At 40.1% G+C, this 26,643-nt stretch overlaps 2 protein-coding genes across 2 annotated transcripts in view; both read left to right on the top strand.

The window, feature by feature from the left end:
- The window catches only part of LOC135057341 (collagen alpha-1(XIII) chain-like), a 215,009-nt gene extending 200,829 nt beyond the window's left edge, over nt 1–14,180 (top strand). The window contains exon 4 of the mRNA XM_063963231.1: nt 14,074–14,180. Within this exon, the coding sequence (XP_063819301.1) occupies nt 14,074–14,180 (107 nt within the window). The remainder of the gene's footprint in view (nt 1–14,073) is intronic.
- The window catches only part of LOC135056328 (collagen alpha-1(XIII) chain-like), a 220,543-nt gene continuing 201,118 nt past the window's right edge, over nt 7,219–26,643 (top strand). Inside the window, exons 1-2 of the mRNA XM_063961321.1 lie at nt 7,219–7,239; nt 25,873–25,908. Coding sequence (XP_063817391.1) covers nt 25,906–25,908 — 3 coding nt within the window. The 5' untranslated portion in view covers nt 7,219–7,239; nt 25,873–25,905. The remainder of the gene's footprint in view (nt 7,240–25,872; nt 25,909–26,643) is intronic.

The following is a 26,643-nucleotide window of genomic DNA, read 5'->3' as shown; positions in this document are numbered from 1 at the left end:
CGACTGCACATGTGCAGCGGACATTTTCTAAGTGAATTTTGCAGTGGTGCAACATCCACCGCAGGACACCGGAAAGGTAAGTATTAAAATATGGGTGTGGGGAGTGTGGTGTGGGCCCCGCCTGGACCCAGGGGCCTGTGTGCACCACACACATTGCACCCATTATACAAACGCCAATGGATGTGTGCAAAATCCGATTCAGTACACTGCGTCTCTGCAAAATTAGGCAAATGTCGCAGCCACGGAATTTGCATTAAGATGCCCATGGGAGGTCCTGAGATCCACCTTTTGTGTACAAAGACACAGACATTGGACGCACATTGGTCGATAATTGACCTTATGAATTTCTATATGGTCATGCAGTATGGCAGTTGGAAGTAAGGCGCAGAAGAGATTTTAACTGCCTAAGGGATCGCAGTCGCAAGCTGTGACACCCCCAAAACAGTTGCGACACACCTGTGTTTGAGTTGCTCCCCCCCACCGTTATCTCCCACTAATACTCCCTGCCTGTCACTCACTTTGCGAATAAATCCTCACTGCAGTCACCGCCATAAAACCGACGCGGCACATGCACACTGTGACTTAGACGCATGCGCAATAGCAGAAAATGTGCGTACAAGATGGACATTCCGCCCATCCCTGAATCAGTCCCTTCAATTCTTATTGCTGCAATAAATTATTGGAACCAATATTCTTTACAATATTTTTATTATGTTTGTATGCTATACCAAACAAATGCAGCAAAACATAACACTATACAGAAAAAAATGCAATACTATAGCCTAAGGAAACCAGTACAACAGGGCCACGGATCAGATGCAGCAGGAGATATACATCAGTTAGGATGAGACAAATTCTTCTATCACATCAGAGATATCGATCTGAAAACCGAATTCATGCTCTAACCATAATATAGCCAAGTTGTCAAGTTTTTCCTGAACCTGAGATTGTTTGTTTTCATTTGCAATCATTTCTACATCCGACGTCCCTCACCAACGCTGACCGGCAGAGTGCAACATACAGGTGTATTTAATTGGGTCGACACTGCACTATTCAATTTGCGGGCGTTTTCAACAGGTTTAGCCCATTTTCGACAATGCCAATCCGACTTTTTTTTAAAGTCGGATTGGCATTGTCGAAAACGGTCCAAAAACCTGTTGAAAATGCTTGCAAATCCGACAAAATACGTGGAACCGCGGCTAATCTGCTGATTACGTGTTTTCCGACATGTCGGAAAAATGGCACTTAAATAGGTCAAATCCAGATTTGACCTAAAAAAGTCGGAATCTGATGTTTTTCCGACAAGTCGGGAAATCCGACGTCAGTTGAATACACCTAATAATCTGAAAGCAGTGCAGAGTTCCCTGCTTCGTTCTGTGGTCCATTCAGGGAGTAATGGGGACTTAGACTCTGTATTTATTCTCCTGACAAGCTGGGTAAGGTTGCCTTGAATATTTTCTTGTATTTTCAGACAAGTCCTCAGGATATTTAGATATAAGACACTGTATCAGAAGGAGATCTGAGCTTTCTCCAGTAGAAATGTTGATCTTTGTAATAGTTGGCTGCAAACCAGTCGCGCTGTCATTGAGTTCACCTATCAGTATCTCGTTCTGTTAAAGTGTAAATGTAAATCTCCTTTTTCCTAGCATTGCGCCAAATGGTACATGATTTACTCAGTAAAAGTTTCTGTTTGCCTCTTACATTTATCATATTATCCATCCAACTGTGTATTCAGTAAGATGTGTTGTATGATGGTTTGTATATGATAGTTTGACAAGGTGTATGTGGCTTAAGAACACCTGCATGTGTGATTTTTTTTCAAGCTATTATTAAGGTCTCTTTATGAGTATCTCAAAAGTATGGGAAATGTGAATTTTCTATTCTGACAAATGTGATCATATCCACTTTACTAATTATCCTCAATTAATTTTAGTAGACAGAATAGCCAGGGACAGGTTAAGGGTCACATTGGCTTGGGGCTGTAAATGATCATGGGCTAATTTTAAGAAACCATGGGTGTGGTGCAAATTGTGTGTGGGCATGGCCGATGCTATGTAAGGTATAGATAGCGCTTCACTCTAATCACTTACATCTTCCTCCATGTTTTCTATGGTTTATGCAGTATGTAAGGAAATGCCCTTGTATGTCCCAAATTCCTACAAAATTCCCCTGCGTGCCACTGAAAATCCCCACTTGTAACAAACTGCCCCCACAATCCATCAGATCCCACATATAATTAACATTTTCCCTACCAATATGCCACTTATAACTCCCCACATGCTACTCGGACCTCCCCACATACTTCTTCATATGCCCACTCTGACCACCCCACATGCTAGAGAAACCTTCCCCATGCCGCTCACATCTACTTTTATGCCCACCCACTCAAATGCACTCCCACCAATGTCCTTAGAAACTAGCACTCCACATATGAACCCACTCACTGGCACTACCCACATGCCTACCTGTCACTGCAAAGTAAGGAGTAAGAGAAAATAGAGCTACCCCTTCCGAGGTGCTGTGTGAGTCATGTGACTTCCTTGCCGCATGTGGCGGAGGTCACATGGCGAGCAGCCAACAGCTCCCCATTCAGATTATTCTCTGCTTTATTAGAAAGAGCAGGGCACAGAGTGGGGGTCATAGCAAAAGGCTGATGGCCTTGTTTCTAGATTAAGGCTGCAGTCCCATCAATCCTATTATTAATCTGGCCCTGAGAATAGTCATTTTGTTCCTAACTGGGATGCAAAATGTGTTATACTGTTATATAATTTTGTGGCAAGGATTACTTAATTTGAATGTGTAGGATGAACACATAAATCTTCTGGGAGACAGAAATCAATGTATATGAAACACTGCTAAACTTCATGTTGTCTGCCACCCAGGGCATCTGGTTTGAAGAAGCTGCAGCACATAATGAAAAGATATTACATTACACACCAGCAGTAACTGTAGATGCTGAATTCTGCTCATCTGATAATGAGTCTTGTCATGAATACTGATTATATAATGTGTTATGTTTATTATCACAATATATGAGTTAATTCGCTTCTTCTCTCTTCTCTTCCAGGGCCACCTGTAAGTAACCGGCTTTCCTTCTTGTAACTGTCTACTGTCTTCCTGCTGGTAACAGCTTTATAAGGATCGGGGGTGGTTGGAAATGATAATGAACATGTCAATCAGTTTACAGAGACTTCTATGCCTCATAATGACGAAATGACAATCAAGTGAAATAAACCCATGTGCACTGGTTAAATATGTACATAATTATATGGTATATCTGACAGGTTTGAGAAAAGTAATATTTTGAATGCATTTAACAAAGTCATAATTTCGTTTTTCTTAGTGTATCATTGCTGGGAGTTTTTTATGGTGCAACTTAATCCCTGCTATGTCTCAGGATTCATGGGATTTATTCGATTTTGTTATGTCAAAACTAAAGTCAAAATGATAATTGCATATCATTAAATAGAGAAAAGATTTCCATACTTTGAACAAAGTGTCAGAAACTGTCAAAACATGTGATTGAACATAAACAGATTTGCGCTATGCTTTTAACTTAATCAACCCTTGAAGTCACTTATTCTTTTTTTGTAGTAGGATTGCTCAACGAGATGTTGCTATTTTTTTATGTCTATATTGCGCAACAATAGAATGAAAAATAAGAACAAATACAGCATATGAATAAGAAAGTTTTACACTGTCTCTACAAAGTTTTTTTACAATAGAATGAAGAAAGAAAGAAAGTGTTTGAACATTTGAAAAGTAAATAATATAAATAACGTAGCATCAAACCTAGACAGGTCAAACACAAACTGCTGCCATACAAGTTATAAAATAAAGAAGGATTGGTATGATCCCGCACTGCTGGTTTTGAATAATTAGAATAAATGTACTTTCACCATCTATTTTGATATTTTTATGCTAGAAAATTGCAACTTATGATAGTGTTGGTGGTGCTCCCCAGAGGAAAAAATTACTAACATCATGGGGGATTGCTTCTGCAAGAGATCAGGGAGGCAGAAAGTTTACCTCTGTGTGGGGGCACTCTTTTGTGTAAATTTTATAATTTTCAAATATAACTTTTAATTAATACAGTTAAAAATATATCATATAGCAGACAACCTTTTTCGCTGATGTAAAAGATATTTTCACCCTCTCTGGATATAAATTCCAGAGTAAGACTGCTATATTAAACATTTTTTTAATTTCATGAAATAATGGTCACAAAGTAATCAAGAGACTAAAAAAGACAAGTAAATATCACCTAAATTTATTTAATTCTGTTTTTAAGAAAGAGTTTTTGAGCAGAGGTTGTCTGCTATATGATATATTTTTTAAATGTATTAATTAAGTTATATTTTAAAATCATAAAATTTACACAAAAAAGTGCCCCCACACAGAGGTAAACTTTCTGCCTCCCTGATCTCTTGCAGGAGCAATCCCCCCGTGATGTTATAAAATAAAGTAAGTAAAAATCCAATATAAGGGGAGAGGGGCGGAATTGAGATGAGGGCTGAGTGATCTAAGCACCAAAGAGTAAGAGGGTCTTAATGAGGGCCCTAAGTAGAAGTGTATAAATATATTGTGTGAGTTGTCTTAAGAGGAACAATTCAGGTGAGTTGAACAGATGTTCGTTTGAATCTGCAGAGGATAACCGTCCATAAGATAACCATTAACTTCACCCAAGGAAGGTGCTCTAAACAATATCCAATGTATTAAGATAACTTGTTTAGCCACTGTAATAATGACTGTAACTAATGGAGTTATCAGCAAAGAGCTGACTATGCCACATGGCAGTCAACAAAGATAAGGCTTCTGTGTCTCTGGAGAGCCATAAACATAACAGGGCATTTAGATAATGGTATAGTTTATTCCAGAATTTGGCAGTTTTCTGTCATTTGCCAAAAATGATGTGGACAAGGAGTTAAGGTGGTGAAACTTGGGACAGTTTCAGCAGTCACCATGTGTTTTGTGAGGGCAGGGGAGATATACATCCTATTTAAGGTTTTCAAATGTGTTTTCCGTAAGGCAGCATAGAGCTGACATAGTTTTACCTAGGGATGAGATGCCAACATCATATCCAGATAGCTTGGGTAATACCTGATGCCATGCCTGGTCCCTTGGTCTGCCATAAGGAGTGTACATTTGTTTCAAGAAGCTCGGAGTATAGGTAACAAATCTTAAATCTAAAGTGTCTATGGAGCATACAAGAGATTGGGCATAATGGTGAGACTGTAAAAATAGAAAGAATTGAGAATGGGGTAAACCATGTAACATCCAGTTGTTGAAATGAGAGTATGTGGCCACCTGGGTCAAAGACATTATTAATGGATAAAATACAGTGGAAATGCCATACTGTAGTTTTAAAAATGGGTTATCTAGTGAAGGAGGGAAGGTCGCGTTACCCCAAATCAGTATATAAGAAGAATATCAGAATATCAGTGGTTAATACCAAAATGTTTGTCAGTATTTCTCCACACTATGTAACTATCTCTGAGAATAATATTATTACAAATGGTGGAAGGTAGTCAGTATGTAGCAGAGACACTGGGGCATAGGGATGGAATAGGGCCTCCTATAAGTGTAAGTTCGTAAAATGTTGGCTATTTAATAGCCAGTTGGATATATATCCTAATAGGGTAGAGGGTGAAAACACAAGTACATATGATACCCCCAAACCGCCTTGTTTTTAACTAAATATGATCTGGCCCAGCAATCTAGGTTTATTGGAGTGCCAGATAAATTTGGAAAACATTTGCATGCAGAGTAGAGCAATGGCTTTTGTAATCAGCATAGGGATCATTTGGAAAAGGTTGGATAGTTTGGGAAAAACAACATTTTTAATCACAGTGACTCGACCCAATAGAGACAGACGGAAGTATTTCCAATGTGTTAATTGAGCACGTAGTGTGTATATTATTGGTGTGTAATTATAACTATAGAGCTGACGGAGGCATGACGGGATATGAATGCCAAGGTATTTTAACTAGGAGTCTGTGATCTTACACATATTGTAGATGGAGTTTGAGAATGTTGTGCCAGAAAAGCAGAGGATGTCCAGAGAAAGAGTTCATATTTATTTTAAAGAATAAGGTATCCTGCAAACGAATTAAACAGGGAAATGGTGTTGAAACCTAGCAGGTATAGAAGTGAGCAGATTGGATATAATTAGCAAAATATAATTGCAAATAATGCTAGTTTGCTTTCACAATCTCTCTGATTGCAGTTCAGTAGATTAAGGAAAATGCAATCATGGACAATTATAGAAAAAAAACCTTAAAAAATGGAAAGAAATAAAGGGAAAAAGAGCATATGATCATAAAATTCACTGGTAAAAATGTATTTTCTGAAAGGACTTGTAACTTTGAAATACTAGCAGAATTAATACTCACTAACTTTGATCTATGGTTAGCACATGTGGCCCCTGGTTTCACAGCTCTAATCCATATTATTAGAGTAACAACTCTGGGATGACATTCAATGGCAGCAACCAATTATAAGCCAGCAGTCAGTGCTTCCTGCTGGATGGGCATGAATATATGCAGCAAAATTCAACATAACTACATAGGACATTAGTACAGTGATTGTGCACTGCTGAAAGCACAACTGCGGGAAGGAATCACCTGGAACAGTAGTACTGGCAGTCATCCCCTCTTGCATTTTTGTCTAGTCGATCGTAAAATTTTCCGTATGTTGGGGAACCAGTATGTGAGCATCCATTCATGATAATAAATGTAAATCTGCATATACTGTATATTAGATTATGTGTGCAAACTTTGTAGTGTCACCATATTTCAATAAATATAATGTCAGCATGTTTCAATTAATATAATGACTAAATATATAGACAAAATTTTAAAATGTGAGCCCTTCCACTAAGCATCCATTTAATTTCCCAATTTTATTTAGTAAACATTTTGTCCAGATCTGGTTAAAGAACCTTAAATTGATTCTTTTTAATATATTTTGTTTGTATATAATTGTGCTTAGCATTCCTTCCTTTCTTTCTGGATAAAAACTAAGAATATAGATATTTTTTGAACACGTTGGTATAAAAATAATTTTGCACTACAATATACTGTATATTGCTTTAACCATTATGCTCTCCCATGATGTTAAGTATCTTCAGTATGTTATCTGTACTAATAATTATGGCTGTTCATTTATTAAACTTATTATTTTTTTCTACCAAACCATCTGCTTTTATTCCAGGGTCCCAGCGGACGACCCGGTATTCCGGTAAGCATCCTTTTTATCTTTTGTGTTTGTTTTTTTTAAATGTACTGCCGATTACTCATGGCTTATACTTGTCTTTTTATGTTCATTGCTCAACTTAAATATTATACAGAATCAGATCAAAGCAAGGTAGCAGCAAAACTATATTAAATGGACTTGTGTTGTGACCCTACTTCCAGATGACATGTCTTATAAGTTTATCATGCGTCACTGACATAATGCATGGATGCAAGAAAATTATATTAGATTGCGTTATATTCTGTATTGTCTTGTGAAATGTTGCTTTATAAATCCAATATGGTGAACTTGGAATGAAGACAGAGAAAGTAACATTTCCGAAACTATGTCTCCTGTTAACACAATAGAAAGTTACATATTCAAAACACTATGTTTCGTGAGTATTCGGCTCAGAGAAGTTCTTTAATAAACTTACAACAAACCTAAACCTGACTAGTATTAAAATATAATACAACAAACATCTGTTTATAAATGCTTTGCATGAAAAAAAAATTCTGCATACGTTTTCTATAAATATACATATGTTGTAAGCCAATACAAATTATAGTGTATTTTAATCATACACTATTAAGTATCCTAAACATGGCTGTGGGATGGAAAATTGTGTAGACAAAGGTCTTGTACATATGATTTTTTTCTTAAAATAAATCTTACCTAGTAATTTAGCCTGAAGCAGTTTTAAAATATGTATCTCTTGTTGCTCAGTATAAATAAAGTTTAATTTAGTAAATCTGAACATGTTATAATAGTACAGTCATATGATTAGTTTGAAATGTCTCTTATTACATATTTTCACCAATAGAAAAAGAAGCAAAAATAGATTTGTGTCTGTGACGATTTATATAAATGCATTGTCACTTGACAAGCATATGTGTGTACTGTTCCATTCTAAGTACATAGAAAATTATATTCAAATCTTTTTTAACATATTCACAAAAATGGTGTATGTTTTATATATGTAAGTTGACAGCTTTTGAAGGAATTCCATTATACATTATGATAAACTACTGGATATTGTAATGTTATTTGTATATTGCAAGTATGCAAGTAAATATTGTAAGTGTAATATGTGTAAGTGTAATATGCTTAACCACTTAACTGATTAATATTTTTTCCAAATATTTCCCCAAAATTGTAAATTGTTCTAATTAAATTACGTAAATAATAGCTATTTAAAGTATAATTTTATTAACAAATATGAAGATTTAAACACTAACAGTTTTGGGGGACATTTTTATAAACTTTTTTTTGTAAACTATATGAAACATAATTTTATTAGGGATCACCCATCACTGCTGGCTGGGAGAAGAGGAGTAAGCAGAGGAGGCAGGGCAGCTACAGTGCAGTCATCCCAGGCTGGTGGGCACTTATCACAGCTGCCACCCAGCAGTGACTGTGCCCAGGAGAGAGCAGGGAAGCTTCAGTCTGGGCTGCAGGAAGATCGTCATCCCCCTCCTGTAGTCTGGACAGCAGAAGGATGCTGGGGGGAGGTTATTCTGGCAACTAAACTGCTGCCAGGTGGGCTGAGCCACTAGCAGACTTCTCTGACTCAGTCACATTAGATGGGACGCCAATGTTTGCCCCAAAGACAGTGGTTCCCAAATTCGGTCCATAAGAACCCCTAATGGTTCACGTTTTCCAGGTCACCAGTGGACTTTTAAAATGTGACAGTTGGTCATATACAGTGCACCTGCCTGGTGACCTGGAAAATTTAATATATATATATATTTTTATCGAAAAAATTGAAGAAGCAGGGAGCACCAATAGTGCATTAAAAGAGTAAAGATATTTTATTTAAAAAATCCAAATTGGTGACAAGTAAAAACCCGTACCATAAAAGGCGGTCAAACCACCGCTCGTATAACTGGCATAAGATTTACCCCACTGTGTAAAGCAGCATTCTTTAATTCCAAATCCAAATGTCAGACCACGCCCATACGCGTTTCGTCATTCGACTTCGTCAGTAGGCCTGGTCTGAAGTCATAAAAGCATTATTAAATACACATATCATTGTTCTAATTGACCCATACAGGTTACATTCAAATGAATTACAGTATTACAATGTCGACATTTCTCTAACACATATAATTCTAAATAGTGAATACTATAATACCACCAACATATGTGGAAAGAAGTTTCATCAAGGCATCAAATATGACATACTCATAAAAAATATATATATAACAAATATAAAATATATATATATATATATATATATATATATATGTATATACCAAAAACTTTCAATTATATAAATAAAAATTAATATAAATAAAAATTAAAAATTAATAATTAATCATATAAAAGAGCACATCGCTGTCAGCAAGAATTATTCAGCTCGCCATTAGACGCATTTGTATATGCTTACAAGAAATTCCAAACAGCTCATATGTACAGCCACAAGTACTAATACCTTGTTGGGAGGATTGAGATAACCGCTGTGAATGACAGAGAAGGCAATTGTCAGTTTAGCCTAAGGAATCCGTTGAACGGACGACGGATGGATAAATATCGCTATGTTATTTATACATATGAGCTGTTTGAAATTTCTTGTAAGCATATACAAATGCGTCTAATGGCGAGCTAAATAATTCTTGCTGACAGCGATGTGCTCTTTTATATGATTAATTATTAATTTTTAATTTTTATTTATATTAATTTTTATTTATATAATTGAAAGTTTTTGGTATATACATATATATATATATTTTATATTTGTTATATATATTTTTTTTATGAGTATGTCTTATTTGATGCCTTGATGAAACTTCTTTCCACATATGTTGGTGGTATTATAGTATTCACTATTTAGAATTATATGTGTTAGAGAAATGTCGACATTGTAATACTGTAATTCATTTGAATGTAACCTGTATGGGTCAATTAGAACAATGATATGTGTATTTAATAATGCTTTTATGACTTCAGACCAGGCCTACTGACGAAGTCGAATGACGAAACGCGTATGGGCGTGGTCTGACATTTGGATTTGGAATTAAAGAATGCTGCTTTACACAGTGGGGTAAATCTTATGCCAGTTATACGAGCGGTGGTTTGACCGCCTTTTATGGTACGGGTTTTTACTTGTCACCAATTTGGATTTTTTAAATAAAATATCTTTACTCTTTTAATGCACTATTGGCGCTCCCTGCTTCTTCAATTTTTTCGGCAGAACTACTACCCGCCCGGGATCGGGTACTATTGGGGAAGCGACAGCTGGAAACCCCAGAAGTGCACACTGACAAGAGTCGTCCATCAAATGCTATTGGCAGTCAGTGAATTTGAGGAATACTGTCCCTAGTTCATCTTTGGACTTATAGTTCCACAGGACTCTTTACATATACAGAAAAACTTCCACCTTGTGATTTGCGCTCATACTATCTGTCTCTACATATATATTTTTATATGTATATATATATATATATATATATATATATACTTTGAAAACTGGGCACTCAATAATCCAAATGAAAGGCAATATGCTTGAAGCAGAGAAAATAGTCCATTTATTACTTACAGACCATAAAGTGCAATCGTGCAAAAGTCTCTTCTGTGCTGCCTTGGTGATAGGATGCTCTGCTGTAAGTCCTGATGATGGTCCAATTTGGACTGAAACGTCACGTTGACTAAACCTTCTTTTGCACGATTGCACTTTATGGTCTGTAAGTAATAAATTGACTGTTTTCTCTACTTCAAGCATATTGCCTTTCATTTGGATTATTGAGTGCCCAGTCTTCAAAGTATATATCTGATCCTGACCGGATTCTAATGGAGCACCATACTGCTGTGAAATTAAATTAATTGTGTGTGGACTTTTTGAGTAGTATATATATATATATACACTGCTCAAAAAAATAAAGGGTACACTTAAACAACACAATGTAACTCCAAGTCAATCACACTTCTGTGAAATCAAACTGTTCACTTAGGAAGCAACACTGATTGACAATCAATTTCACATGCTGTTGTGCAAATGGAATTGACAACAGGTGGAAATTCTAGGCAATTAGCAAGACACCCCCAATAAAGGAGTTGTTCTGCCGGTGGTAACCACAGACCACTTCTCAGCTCCTATGCTTTCTGGCTGATGTTTTGGTCACTTTTGAAAGCTGGCGGTGCTTTCACTCTAGTGGTAGCATGAGACAGAGTCTACAACCCACACAAGTGGCTCAGGTAGTGCAGCTCATCCAGGATGGCACATCAATACGAGCTGTGGCAAGAAGGTTTGCTGTGTCTGTCAGCGTAGTATCCAGAGCATGGAGGCTCTACCAGGAGACAGGCCAGTACATCAGGAGACGTGGAGGAGGCTGTAGGAGGGCAACAACCCAGCAGCAGGACCGCTCCTTTGTGCAAGGAGGAACAGGAGAAGCACTGCCAGAGCCCTGCAAAATGACCTCCAGCAAGCCACAAATGTGCATGTGTCTACTCAAACGATCAGAAACAGACTCCATGAGGGTGGTATGGGGCCCACAGGTGGTGGTTGTGCTTACAGCCCAACACCATGCAGGACATTTGGCATTTGCCAGAGAACAACAAGATTGGCAAATTCGCCACTGGTGCCCTGTGCTCTTCACAGATGAAAGCAGGTTCTCACTGAGCACATGTGACAGACGTGACAGAGTCTGGAGATGCCAAGGAGAACGTTCTGCTGCCTGCAGCATCCTCCAGCATGACCGGTTTGGCAGTGGGTCAGTAATGGTGTGGGGTGACATTTCTTTGGGGGGCCGCACAGCCCTCCATGTGCTCATCAGAGGTAGCCTGACTGCCATTAGGTACCGAGATGAGATCCTCAGACCCCTTGTGAGACCATATGCTGGTGCGGTTGGCCCTGGGTTCCTCCTAATGCAAGACAATGCTAGACCTCATGTGGCTGGAGTGTGTCAGCAGTGCCTGCAAGACGAAGGCATTGATGCTATGTACTGGCCCGCCCGTTCCCCAGACCTGAATCCAATTGAGCACATCTGGGACATCATGTCTCGCTCCATCCACCAATGCCACGTTGCACTACAGACTGTCCAGAAGTTGGCGGATGCTTTAGTCCAGGTCTGGGAGGAGACTATCCGCCACCTCATCAGGAGCATGCCCAGGCATTGTAGGGAGGTCATACAGGCACGTGGAGGCCACACACACTACTGAGCCTCATTTTGACTTGTTTCAAGGACATTACATCAAAGTTGGATCAGCCTGTAGTGTGTTTTTCCACTTTTATTTTGAGTGTGACTCCAAATCCAGACCTCCATGGGTTAATAAATTTGATTTCCTTTGATAATTGTTGTGTGATTTTGTTGTCAGCACATTCAACTATGTAAAGAACAAAGTCTTTAATAAGAATATTTCATTCATTCAGATCTAGGATGTGTTATTTTAGTGTTCCCTTTATTTTTTTGAGCAGTGTATATATATATAAATGCTCAATACATTTTCTAAACATTTTTGAGACAGCATTTCTCCCCTCAATAACAACCACCAAAAAAGGAGCAAATTTGCATATTAGCAATACCAGGTAGATTTAAAATGTACAGAGAAATTTAGAGTTGGGAGGGGGGTGTCCTTAGAGGCATCACTAGAGGGATGCAGGGGGGTACGGACCACACCCAGGTGTCACCCTTCCAGGAGGTGACACCAAAATGCCTTCTCCTCCTCAGTGACAGAGAGCCAGGAGCTGCACTGTGACATTCTCCCACTGTGCCTGACTCCTGTCATGTGAGAGGAGTCAGCAAGTGCGGACAGAGTCTCTTCTGGGGCAATCCAGCATCTCCAGGAATGCTGGGCACGCCCCTGGATTGTGGCTGGGCTTCTCACGAGACCACACCCCAATCCCACAAGACCATGCCCACTTTTGGGGGGAGCCTGTTTACTGCATTGGGTGTCACTGACCCTAGTGCCGCCACTGCTTCTCCTAGTTCAGTTCTAGATGGCCATGCAAAAATAAAGCTGTCCAGTATTTGAGGGCTAAATGCAAAAGTTGGCAGTATTTGCCATGCGTACATAAAAAAAGCATTTGCACCACTTGCACCCAACATAGTTTTTCCAGGACTAACGGGTCTATTCATGAAGCAGCGAAAAGAGTGGAGAAGTGATCCAGTGGAGAAGTTGCCCATGGCAACCAATCAGCTGCTCCTTACAATTGTACAGTATGCAAATTATAGATGTTACTTCAATGCTGATTGGTTGCCATGGGCAGCTTCTCCACTGATTCACTTCTCCATACTTTTCACTGCTTCATGAATAGACCCCTAAATCTGCACCTTTATGTACTATTGCTTTCCTCGGTTGAATCGATGACTAACATTACCCACTGAACAGAAAATAATCTGTTTCATGATTCACAGAACATTTTAGAATTCTATTAAAATATATTTATACTTCATTAAACCTTTCCCTTTTTAGCCATTATCCTGAGTTTACCTCCATATTTCATTTATCTCTGAGGGTGGACAGATACTACAGTTTTTACAGACTTGTCACATCCCCTGTTAAACATGAAGAATTTTATGAGGATAGGAAGCAGTTTAGTGGTACAGATGCAACAATTAGGCGCCTCCACGACACGGAGGCTGCTGTGTAAGAGAGCCCCAACGGTATAGAAAGCTTTAAATAAATACCTAAGAGGCTATAACCTGAAATGTTCATATCATGTCTGTATTGCTATATTAAGGAACAGAGAAAAGCAAAACTGGAAAACATTAAGTGGCATGAAATGGCTGGGAAGATGCAAGTGAAGTTGGCTAGATGTTCTTATGCAAAAGCGGAGGACAGTTTAGTTTCAAAGGGAATGTTGCAAAATTACTTCTTTTTTTTTAACTGTTTTTGTTTTAGAAGTTGTCATTCAGCCCTCATATACTTGGGTTTCTGCAACGTGCAAACTCTTTGGTAGAAAACCATATTCAAGATTAACGGGAATATTCATCATGAAAAAATTGTGAAATGAGAATTTTTAGTTTTCAATTCTCATTTCACAATTTTTTCAGTATTCATCATGCCTCCCATATAAAAATATCACTTTCGAAAAACTGCTATATTGGTGAAGCAGCTTTTTTGGAAAAGTTATATTTTTCTCCATGCAGCTGAGGCGTTTATAAAGACTTCCTCACACTGCGCATGCGCTTTTTACATTTAATTTGCCGCCGGTGTCTGTAAACCCCCTCTGCCCCTAACCCAGTAGCTAATAGTTAAATTCAGTAGACACCTCCCTCTGCGGACCCCGCATCCATAATTACAGAGCCCCACGCCCACTGCCGCCGTTTTATGAACGTGTAAACGGCAACTTGTGAAGACATTCACGTTCAAACTCCGGAAAATATGCTTTTCCGGAGTTTGATGAATATCACAATTTCTACATCACCTGGGTAGTATAGAAATGATGACATTTAAAGTATAATGATTATGCCCCTCAGAACACTTCATGCACTGTTAACAAAAACAGTAGAACCACCTAGATAAACTAGTCTTCTCATTCTTTTCCTAAGCCATTCTTTCTGCAGTTTGAAATAATGGTTGCTATAAGCACATATATAACTGGCAAAGGGAAAGTTACAAAGTTAAACTGACCAAATAAACATACATGGATAATTACTATCTACAGAAAGAAGAAACAAAGATAGAAAATAGTAATTGAATGTGAAACATATCATCTTGTAAAATCCTTGTAATGCCATCTTCCAACTAGCCAGTTAGTCATTTTTAAATGTTTCCTCCTTTAGCAAAGCTATATATGTTATTTGTTAAACTATAGATCTTATCTATGAAAATGCAGCCACTCAGTCAGTGGACTGCAAAATGTTTAGAGCTGCTTGGTTAACATCAGAGGCGTCTCTTACCCTCTGGACACCCGGTGCGGCGGTAAAAAAAAAGGAGGCAGAGCTTTGTAATAAGGAAGGGTGTCACTGGAGTGGTGGGGCTTTGTGCCCGGTTGTGTCTATGTTGCCTTCGTGCAAAGGACCTGGACGTGACAAAACGAGTGGGCAGGAGAGAATTTCCGCCCTTACAGCTCCTAAATGTTTTCTTCGTTCTCCGTCCGTTTGGGGTATTTTTTTTTTCTATGCAGCATTGGACCCTCGCGGGCTCGCTTCGCTCGCCACGCATTGGGCACGGTGTCTCGCTCCGCTTCGCTCGCCACACTTTTCTATTCCAAATAGATTGTGACATGGACCCAGGGGGTTATGGGAAAGGTCCTCTGCACGAAGAGAATCTAGACGCTACCCTTTGTGCCCCGGCATCTGTTTTCTGGCACTTGGGGTCCGCAAAAAGGGGCGGGGTTTCATGGGAAGAGGGTGGGGCTTTGCGTCCCGACCCCTGGTTTTCGTCACTTGGGGGGATCGGGAGGTGCGAGCTGCCTCCGGCGGAGTGCTGTTTCTGCAGTGCCGGCTCCTGCTCAGTGACAGGAGCCGAGTGCTGCACATAATGTAACAGTGCAGCACTCGGCTCCTGTCACTGAGCAGGAGCCAGCATTTTGGTGTCACCCCTTGGCAAGTGACACCCGAGAGCGGGCCGCAGACCCCGCACCCCCCTTGTAACGCCAGTGATTAACATAACTCGTCTTTGGATTACTTTACATTGAAAGTGCCTATGAGTTGCAAACAAAGTTAAAGATTAGGGCTATTCCGTGACAGCTATACATTACAGCTCATTTAGACCATATTTAGATATTTTCATGGAATGTGTGATACACTGCCAGAAGACTAGACAACCCTCCTGCATCCACTTTTTGCAGTAGAGTAGCAGGGTCGTAATGATGTGCGACTGTATCATCATAGCCCCAACTCCTGCCCTTGGGATCTGGCATGCAGGATCTCTCAGAGAGTAGTCCCACAAAGTTGTCAACCATGATTTAGAACTAGATATGTTTGTATCTCCTCCCCCATATCTCCTCTCCCATAATATTTCTTGAAGACATCCTTGATGTTTTCCCAAATCAAATAATGCCCAATAATCTCTTCTCTAATCATATCCTTTTTCTGTTCTTCCATCCTATTCCCTTACTTACCCTCCACGCTATACACACACACACACACACACACACACACACACACACACACACACACACGCACCCACCCAGGCAAGTACTTATTATAAGTGGAGTTCCATCCTTTGCTGTGTTTATATAGCCAAACATATATACTGTACATGGTTTGGCCATCAGTATAGACATTACTCTTAAGTACAAACAGGTGCTCACCCACTATTGTCCATGTCTTGTTAAACTGATGATTTTCTCTTTTTCATTGTAGTGTAGTGTAAATGCCAATATCAATAAATAAGATCACATGTGACTACAGTTATGTGCTATAATGATATAAGCAAAGCGATTGGTATTCTGCACACAACTCACCAGGATGTGCCATTAATAATCTACCTACACTCCATCTGTGGTTGTATCTCAGCTGTGTAGTTGCCTTTTGGTTTTTAAGCCTCAAAAAAAAGGCATAATAAAAAGGGTAAGAGTCTACTCTGCCCTCACCCAGTAGATGGAATAGCTCCTTGCTTGGTATTCCTTTTATGTGAGTAAATCAGTATTTTGGAATTAAACTTCAGTGTATAATCCTTAGTCACTAATCTTCATACAGTGCTGCAGTGATAAACATAAGGGGGGAAAAAACACCCAGAAGGCATATTTATGTTAAAGAATAAGTCTGCTAGCATTTACATGCGATTTGTTCTGCACAATGGCTACATAAAGAATTAAGAAAGAATTAAGACCATATGTGACTGAGCTAAATTACATTGTATTGGAATGGTATGTTTATGTATTATACATTTCTTTTTTTCGAAGACAATCTTTTTTTCTAAGACAAATAGTAGTCCTTTAATTTAGGAAAAAAGTGGTGGCCAGTTTTGTTCACACCGCAAACTGGGAATATACTAACAAATGAGACAAGGGGAATAGAGGGAGATGATTGCGTGGGGGTTGGGGGGGGGGGGGCGCAGGGGAAGGTGTAGACTGAAAATTATTACGTTGATGACATTTTATCACCTGTGGAAATGTTCTGCCACACGGCGTCAGTCGGCTCTCTACTATCCTCTCATGAACACCTGGTAAAGGGACTAAAAATAATTCTTCGCATTTCAAACGCTAAGGGGTGGCTTACGGGTACATTTTAAAACTATTACTGAATTGAAAACAAACATTTCTTAGCTGGGTGAGAGAACATAACATAAAATAAAAAGAAGTAATTTAGTGTAAGCACATAATGACATGGAAGATGAAATATAACGACAGCTTACTGCATACTACAGGTTTCTTTCTGAGCTTTATTCCCAGATTTAACTCTTCCTGAATTAGTTCCACAGACTTTCTAGACCTTAGAGCTTATTTAATCATCTGATCTAGTCCAGGTGAGATCATTGCGTGCACATATATATTCTACATATCCACAAAGCTGCAGTAATTTCCTCATTCTTGTAATCTTTGTATAACTCTGAAGATAATTAACAAGCTTGTCATATTCACCATGCTGAGACACAGGAAGTCATTATGCTACATTGACAAAAACTTACATAACATCAGGCTTTTCCTGTAAAACTCCGAACACTTAGAATGGTAAATTATCATCACCCCCACATAACTCACCCGGTTATTCCCTGCTTGCCTTCCTTCAGCACATAGATATAACCCTTGCACCAGAGGCACAGTTCATTTCCCATACAAAACCTAGGAGCATAAATTCAGAGAGGGGCTGAGTATCCCTTTCACACCACACTTACCCATGCTTGCCTACTTTCAATTTCTCCTCTCTGGGCTTCTTCCAGAGAGGAGACGCTGCAGGAGACTTCGGGGGGCGGGACCGGGCTGTGACATCATCAAGCTCCGCTCCCACATCGGGAAAAGCCGCGATTTGCGGCTCCGCTGGAAGGGGCGGGGCTAAAATTACGGATTTGCATAATTTCAATGCCTTCCCCACCCCACAGACCCGTGAATATGGGGGATAATTTCTCCATCCTGCCCGCATCACTAGGGTGTGAGCAGGTTGCAGGAGACCTGCCTACTCTTCCGGGGGTGTGGGGGACTACCCCAAAAAATGGGAGCCTACTGCAGCTTCCGGGAGAGTAGGCAAGTATGCACTTACCCCCGTAAAGATATGTTAACTCCATCTAACAAGTAGGTACGCCCCAATGTATTCCCTCTTGTTAAAATTCTTGTAAAACGTCCTGGTTATACCTTATACAGCAAAAGTTGTATGGCTTTCAAAATGAATAGGCAATTATAAAAAGAAATGAAATACCATACAAATAACTGAAAAAGTCACTACAGAAAGCACAATAGCATTTTCGGAAATATATTGCATTATATACCCAGAAATAATAATAAGGCGTGATCTTTCCAAGCTATAATCAGCTAAAAGAAAAACATGACAAAGATGAAATAGCTTTTATATTAAGAAAAGATACTAATGGCTTGATTCAGAGGTGGGCTCAGAGGTGGCAGTATATGCTTCTTGTGGCAGTCGTCCGTCTGTTACTTTATGCAGATGCCGCTCTGGATCAGGCCTTAAAGCTTTACATTCAAAGGACATACTGTAGTAGAGCCTCTCTCATAAATCCACTCATACTATGAAGGGCTGAGGCTACTTACACGGGATGCAGTTAATTTGCCGGCTGTCTGGATCCCAGCGGTCAGAATACCGACACCGGCATCCCGACAGCTGACTATGCCAACAGCCGGAATCCCATTGAACAGTGGCTATTCCCACTCGTGGGTGTCCACGACACCCATAGAGTGGGAACACAACCTGTGGCGAGTGCAGCGCCCCGCTACCGGTATACTGGTGGCCATGATGCCGTTGTCGGTATACTGACTGTCGGCATCCCGGCCACCGGTAACTCATACTGATCCCACTTACACGTGTCTAATTTATTTAATGGACCTTGAAACTAGGCTCTTTCCCAAGAGAAATGTTGGAATCTATCTACTACAGTCACTGTACCCAAAGCTGACATTTTTAATATTTTTCATGTTCATTTGCAAAGTATAAATATTTTCACACTAATCTTCAGTACTAAATGTATTTTGCCCGGAGACGGGCTCTATTTATGCCAAGAGCTGGAATCAGTGTGACAGTGTAACCGTATCACACTGCTTCCTGATTTGAGTCCCCGGCTGCCAGTGTGTATGCATGACTGTCTGCTGGTTCATGTATCACCGGGGGTCTCTAAAGGCTACTATAGGGTCATTCCATCTGGAGCCCCCGTTTTAGGGCGTCTGCTGTTGCTGTCAGAAATTGACGGACCGCTGCAGATATATTGGAGACATCTGCTGCAGTTCGTCTATGGTACAAGCTGGGGATGCTTTATATTTGGGGGTAACTCCCAAAAACATCTGTTTTCAGTGAATATCCTACAAATGTTTACTTGATAAATATGCCCCTTAAGCACTGATGTTAAAATGAGCACAATTACTATTATTACTACAACCCAAGTAGGTTTTGTAACAGGCTGTGATTCTCTGGATGGCACAAGATGTTTTCTTTATCATGGAATCTCTGGTGTTCTCTTCTTTGGATGCAGAAAGAGGACTTTGAGAAAATCATGTGGAAATATATCACTCAGTTCTCTTGAGATTTTACATTTCTTTATGCTTCATAGAGCAATTTTAGCTCTATATTTACTCTAACCCTTCATCAAAAGCCCACTCTCTATACTTAACTTCCAGCTCGTCAGTGGAACCAGTAACTCGGTTACATATCACCATAATAAATAACAGATCTACATGTTGGTAAGACTCCACATAAAGTAGGTCTGATAATGAGATTATTTGCATCACTAACCTTATAATATTACTTCCACTCGCACTATGCATATTTAATTTAATAGCTTTGGAGAATTATCTTATTATAATATTATACGATGAACCATACTAAATCAAAGGATGCATCAGTCTTCTTAAATGCCTCTAAAATTCTTTAAAAGAAACATTCCCAAAGCCCTGCTGATTCAGATGAGTGTTTTTTCCCCCCTAACATTCTAAGGGTTCAAGCCTAGGGCATGGGATACTCCCAAACAAGTCCAGCCAAACCACCCCAGGGCATCACACGAGTGGTGCAAATGAAGTGTTAAAGAGTGTTAGAATTGGAAAGAGCGCCTGTTACAGTGGGTTAAAGTGAACTTCTCATGACTCGCCGCTTAGATACCAAAAACATAATGTCTATCTAACTACTATACATAATGAGCGCTTCTCATTAGTGTACCTGAACATTAACTGAAAACAATCTTATATGGCGTAAATGCTATTTAGTTTAATAACATAACTATGCTATGTTTCTAGAGCAAATTGATATCTGACATTTTCCACAGCAATATAAAATATTGGACCAGTGGACAGCTGTAATCACACCCTTTACAGATTTAGGCAGGGCTATCTTAGTGTATAGGCACACTGTGCAGTTGCCTGGGGCCCCACGATACTAGGGGCCTTCAAGCAGAGTTGGACATCTGCCCCACAGGCCGGTGCCTCTGGAGCTTCTTGGAAGGCAGATAGAGAATGCTGTTCAGCCACTCAATCAGAGCAGCCAGGCAGCATTCTCTACCTTCCAACCAGCCTGCAGCCAGACAGTGAATGGCTATCCCTGCCAACATGCTGATTGGTGGATGGCTGGAGCTATGCATCAATCAAAGCTCTGACAGCCATTCACTGTATGGAAGCATGTGGAGCAACAGCGCAAGAGGATTTTTTTTATTATTTATTCCTGTTAATAGGGTTAATGGATAGGGGCCCATGGGGGTCATTCCGAGTTTACCGCTCGCTGCCGTTTTTCGCAGCACAGCGAACAGGTTACTACTGCGCATGCGTATGCACCGCAATGTGCAGGCGCGTCGTATGGGTACAACGCGGATCGTTGCTGGGCGATGGATTTAACGAAAGTGGGTTTATGGGTGTCAAATGACCATTTTCAGGGAGTGTTTGAAAAAACGCAGGAGTGTCCAGGCGTTTGCAGGGTGGGTGTCTGCCATCAATTCCGGGACCAAAAAGACTGAAGTACTCGCAAGGGCTGAGTAAGTCCAGAGCTACTTAGAAACTGCAAAAAACGTCTTCGTCCCGCTTGACTGCACAGGCATTCGCACACTTGCAAAGCGAAAATACACACCCCTGTGGGCGGCGACTATGCGTTTGCACGGCTGCTAAAAGTAGCTAGCGAGCGATCAACTCGGAGTGAACCCCCCATGTACATTGCTTAGCCCAAACCCCAAAATGCTGTTATGACGGTCCTGGATCTAGTGGGGGGGGGGGGGGGGGAGTTTATAAAGAGTTGGGTTGTAAAACACAGCACTTAATATTTCAAAGTGAAATGCTTTTACAAGCAAAGTTTGGCTAATAGAACCATTGCCATTTTAAATATCCAGTGGCGCACCCAGGGGGGGTTTCCGAGTACCCAGAAACCCCCTCCACCAAAAAAAAATTTTTTTTTTTTTTTTAATGCTGCATGAGTATTGTTAATGGCTGTCTAGCATCCTCTGCAGCCTGCTCTCTTCCTGGTGGCACTTGTAAGTGCTTCATAAAAGTTTACTTTATTTTAATTATAGTACATATATATCCATGTGCAGTTTGTGCATACATATATACACATGTATATACATACATATAAACACACACACATGATATATATACATTCATATATATACTTGTACTGTATGTATATATATATATATATATATATTATCCTTTATTTATATGGCGCCACAAGGGTTCCGCAGCGCCCAATTACAGAGTACATAAATAATCAAACAGGAAAACAGCAACTTACAGTTGATGACAGTATAGGACAAGTACAGGGTAAATAAACATAGTTACATCAGCAGATGACACTGGAATAAGTATCAGGTGGCAGAAGACTGCTGGAGTTGATGCAGTTGAAGATTATTAAAGTAAGACAAAGGATAAGCACATGAGGGAAGAGGGCCCTGCTCGTGAGAGCTTACAATCTAAAGGGGAGGGATAGATAGACAGAGGTGACACAGATGGGGTACATAGAGAGCGTAGAACAGAGGGTTAGGATGAGATTTGGCTGGGTTTGGTGAAGAAGTGGGTCTTGAGAGCCTGTTTGAAGTTTTATAGAGAGTTGGAGAGTCTGAGGGGGAGAGGTAGGGAATTCCAGAGAATTGGAGCAGCACGTGAAAAATCTTGGAGGTAGGAGTGGGAGGAAGTAATCAGTAGGCAGGAGAATCGGCGTGCATTAGCAGAGCGAAGAGGACGGGTGGGAGTGTAAAGGGAGATAAGGTCAGAGATGTAGATGGGAGAGGAGTGGGTGAGGGCTTTGTAAGCGAGTGTGAGAAGCTTGAAATGGATATATATATGCATGTTTTATATGCTATGTGTATATTATATATATATATATTTATATATATATATATAGGTGTATATACGGTATATATGTGTACATATATAGATATGTATATATATATATATATATATATATATATACACAGACACACTAGTTTTACGGACCCAGCATGTACTGGGTCACCTCAGTCCCCGCCCCCGTGCTTGGCTCCACCCAGTTCTGGAAACCCCCCCATGAAAATCCTGCGTTTGCCACTGATATCATACATAAATATGATCAGAAGGACTTTGTAAATAAAGCCCTTTTCTGACATCCTTTCTCTTTATGTTGTCAGAAAAAGCTGAATCACTGCCAGCGACATACAGTATCTTCTAATGACAACTGCTGCAGAATTCCCAATTTGAGAAAATAATGGTTTAAAACTATTCTCTCTACTTATACTTAAATGGATTTTATTGGACTGGAGTTTCCAAATAATATCATGGTGTGAAAATGGTATTCTGTTCCAAGTGCCTTGTGTTTATAAGCTAGCACTGATTACTCCACTAACCAGTCATGTCCTTACTGAATATCAGACATACAGGTACATTCTGATATCGTAACCCTTCCATGATATTCTCACACCTTGGAATACTTTTTGAGGCTGTTATGGCCCAGTGTCACTCTGAATTGTAGCAAATCCCTCATAGATAAAGCAGACAAGTTTGCTCTTCTTCAGTCCTTTAATTTAATACAACCTCAGCTTCATACAATGTTTACTACTAATGATTGCAAATTGGGGACCCCCTTCTCCACCACTACATGCCTCTTTCAGCCACTGGAAGTGTCCATTTCCATGTAGCATGGACTTTTTGAAAAGTATACTGTCTTGCTATAAGTAACCCCATAACTCTCCTGCATCTACATTGAATGGCTCTGGAGGTGCTTGACAACTCTATGACCATTAGCCAAGCCCATCTCCATGGTTTTGCACTGTACTGGCTTTTGATGACAATAAGCTTTTTGTTACTCATTGTTATCTTATTGAAGTGGATTCATTTATTTTTATTTATTCATTAGCTAGTGAAAATCAGGCACAAATCATTGGAAATATATAAGTTCCATACTTTGTCCGATGGCTGCTTTACATAATCAGTGCAGTCCCTTAGGATGAGCCTGGAATGCATTTATTGGCTTTCCCCAAGTACTGGAATACTGAGTTTGTGTGAGTACTGGGATACTGACTATGTGTGAGTACTGGCATACTGAGTATGTGTGAGTACTGGCATGCTAAGTATGAGTGAGTACTGAGGTACTGAGTATGTGCGAGTACTGAGATACTGACTTTGTGTTAGTACTGGCATACTGTGTATGAGTGAGTACTGGCATGCTAAGTATGAGTGAGTACTGGCATGCTAAGTATGTGTGAGTACTGGCATGCTAAGTACTGTATGTGTGAGTACTGGCACGCTAAGTACTGTATGTGTGAGTACTGGCATGCTAAGTACTGTATGTGTGAGTACTGGCACGCTAAGTACTGTATGTGTGAGTACTGGCATGCTAAGTACTGTATGTGTGAGTACTGGCACGCTAAGTAGGTGTGCACTTCTAATTAAGATATTAGGGAGTGGAATAGACAGAATTATTTACAGCCTTTATCTAGTAAGCCCCTGTTTTTATTGCTAATATATCTAATGCAAGCTGGATCTAACAGTAACTACAATAGCAGTCACTATTAGTACTGTAGCTAATAGTAATCATTTATAAGGGATAATTGATTCAGCATTGTCAAACTTAGACACCCATACCTACTGATCTGTCTGTAGAAAAGCCCAAAGAGATTTTCTGTGCTAAAAAGCTATTTCTTGCTGTTGTGTTATACAAGCATCATCCAATGGAAGCTTAATCCTGGCTTCATCACTGCTCACGATCACTGTCTCAATGACCTTTTGCAGCCTATCTGTAGTCAGTCGCCATCCGCACACCCTCTGATCTGTGTTAGCATAGTAAAATGCAAATAGATCCTCTCCTGACCTCTCCCCCTCTGTCCTCTCTCGAGTATCGAGCTGCCTCTTTACCATCTTCTCCTGGATGTCTGACTCCTCCCACACCTTCGCTCCCCCTGTGTCCAATATCTGGTGCAATCCTGTCAATTTCAGCTACACAACATCGCTCGGATCAGGCCGATCCTCTCCCAGAATGGGACTAAATTTATTATCCAGTCGCTGAGCATCTCACGGCTTGACTATTGCAATATTCTCCTCGCTGGCCTCCCATGCTCCCATCTCGCTCCCCTTTGATCTGTTCTCAACTCCTCAGCTAGACTTAACTTCCTCTCCCGCCGCTCCAATCTGCCACATCTCCACCAAATCTGCACTGGCTCCCAATCCCCTACAGAATCCTCTTTAAACTCCTCACCCTCACATGCAAGGCCATCTCTAATTCCACTGCTCCCTACATCTCCAACCTCATCTCCATTTATACTCCCTCCCACCATCTATAGTCGGCCAATGACCGCTACCACTCCTATACACTAGTCACTGCATCCCATACGCAAATACAAGATTTTTTCCATTCTGCCCCCCTTTAATGGAATGAGCATCCTCGCTCTTTTAGACTCTCCCCAACCTTGCAAAGCTTCAAATGGGCACTGAAAACCCATCTATTCATCAAAGCCTTCCGCATAACCTAGTTTTGAGGCAGCTCTCCCTACCCCCTGCCTTGGCCATCTCCTCACTTATTTCCTGCCATCAGGCTGCCTTCCACTTGTTCGTGCCTCATGTACCCTTTCTGTCTCCTCCCTCTTCCTAGATTGTAAGCTCCTTGGAGCCAGGACCCTCTTCCCTCCTGTTCTCACAGCCCTCTTCTCTCGCACTTCAATTATAGCTTTCTAACTGTTCATCTCTCCCAACAGCTGTTCGCCCCTAGTAGTATGGCAATTACTTATTTGCTTCCTGACATCTCAGCTGTATTGTGTACTGTGAACTGCGGTGCTAATTGTTACCTGTGCTCTGTTTTAGCGTTTCAGTTACTGTAATGTTAAGTTCTGTGTACCCTGTATATTGTTCCAATGTCTGCCATATGTATGGTGCTGAAAACCACTTGTGACGCCTAATAAATATAATGTATAATAATAAAATAACAAATGAATGACTGTATAAGTAAAAACAATCTGATCACAGATCATTATTTTAGGAGGTTTATTTAATAAACTCTTCAATGAAGACAGCAGGTAATTGAATGAATTTATGCAGACAGGCAGTACACTTTGGAAAGCACAAAAGTCAATGAATATAAATAAAAAAGTTTTTGGATTAGTACAGAATTAAATGTATAACACCATATTATTTCCATTGATAATCAGGGAGATAAAGGTGGTCTTGGAATTCCAGGACGGATGGTGAGTTTAATTATTTGCATCGTAATGTGTGAAAGCTTCTTATCTGTGTAAACATATTGCAAACCTGCAGGGGAGGGCTGGTAATGTCTGGCCTTGGGGGCACAGCATACGTGAGGTGTCCAGTGTACAGCAGCAGCCATTCACATGTTTCCCTTAAAAGGCTACTAAGGAAAGGAATGCAGAGGCAATAGCTAATAATGAGCTGGCAGCAAAGTCCTGCTACAGAATTATCATAGCTCTACCTATTTCCTCTACTCGAACCTTGAAGGAGAATTGCTGTGTGACTAACTGTATTGGACAATGAAACTTAGTAAACAGCTGTTTAACGATATTGGGCCTCAGTTACATTTGCCAACAAAAATACGGCATGAACTGAACATATAGTACATGTAAAAATATGGCTACAAAATACGAATATATGTGCAACTTGTAATGTATACAGCTATGTCCATTGTAATAACATAGCAGTCATCATCATCAACACGTAAAATGTTACTGGTGAGGATCCTAAATGGGAATGCATAAACTAAGATTGTAGGCATCTTTAAGAGGCACGTTGCCTTCACAACACTGTACTTAACTCACGAACACCCAATGACACATCTGTCCAAATGCAATGTACAAGATTAAAGTTTGCTCATTGATAAATATGGCTGTTCTTTGGCACGCGTGTGGGGTGCAGACATGCTTATATTTATTGTCTGCAAACTGATTTTGATCCATCTCTAAATGATG

The sequence above is a fragment of the Pseudophryne corroboree genome, chromosome 3, assembly GCF_028390025.1.
Source record: "Pseudophryne corroboree isolate aPseCor3 chromosome 3, aPseCor3.hap2, whole genome shotgun sequence".
Classification (NCBI taxonomy): domain Eukaryota; kingdom Metazoa; phylum Chordata; class Amphibia; order Anura; family Myobatrachidae; genus Pseudophryne; species Pseudophryne corroboree.
Note: the sequence above shows the minus strand (reverse complement) of the source record. Positions and strands in the feature narration are given on the sequence as shown.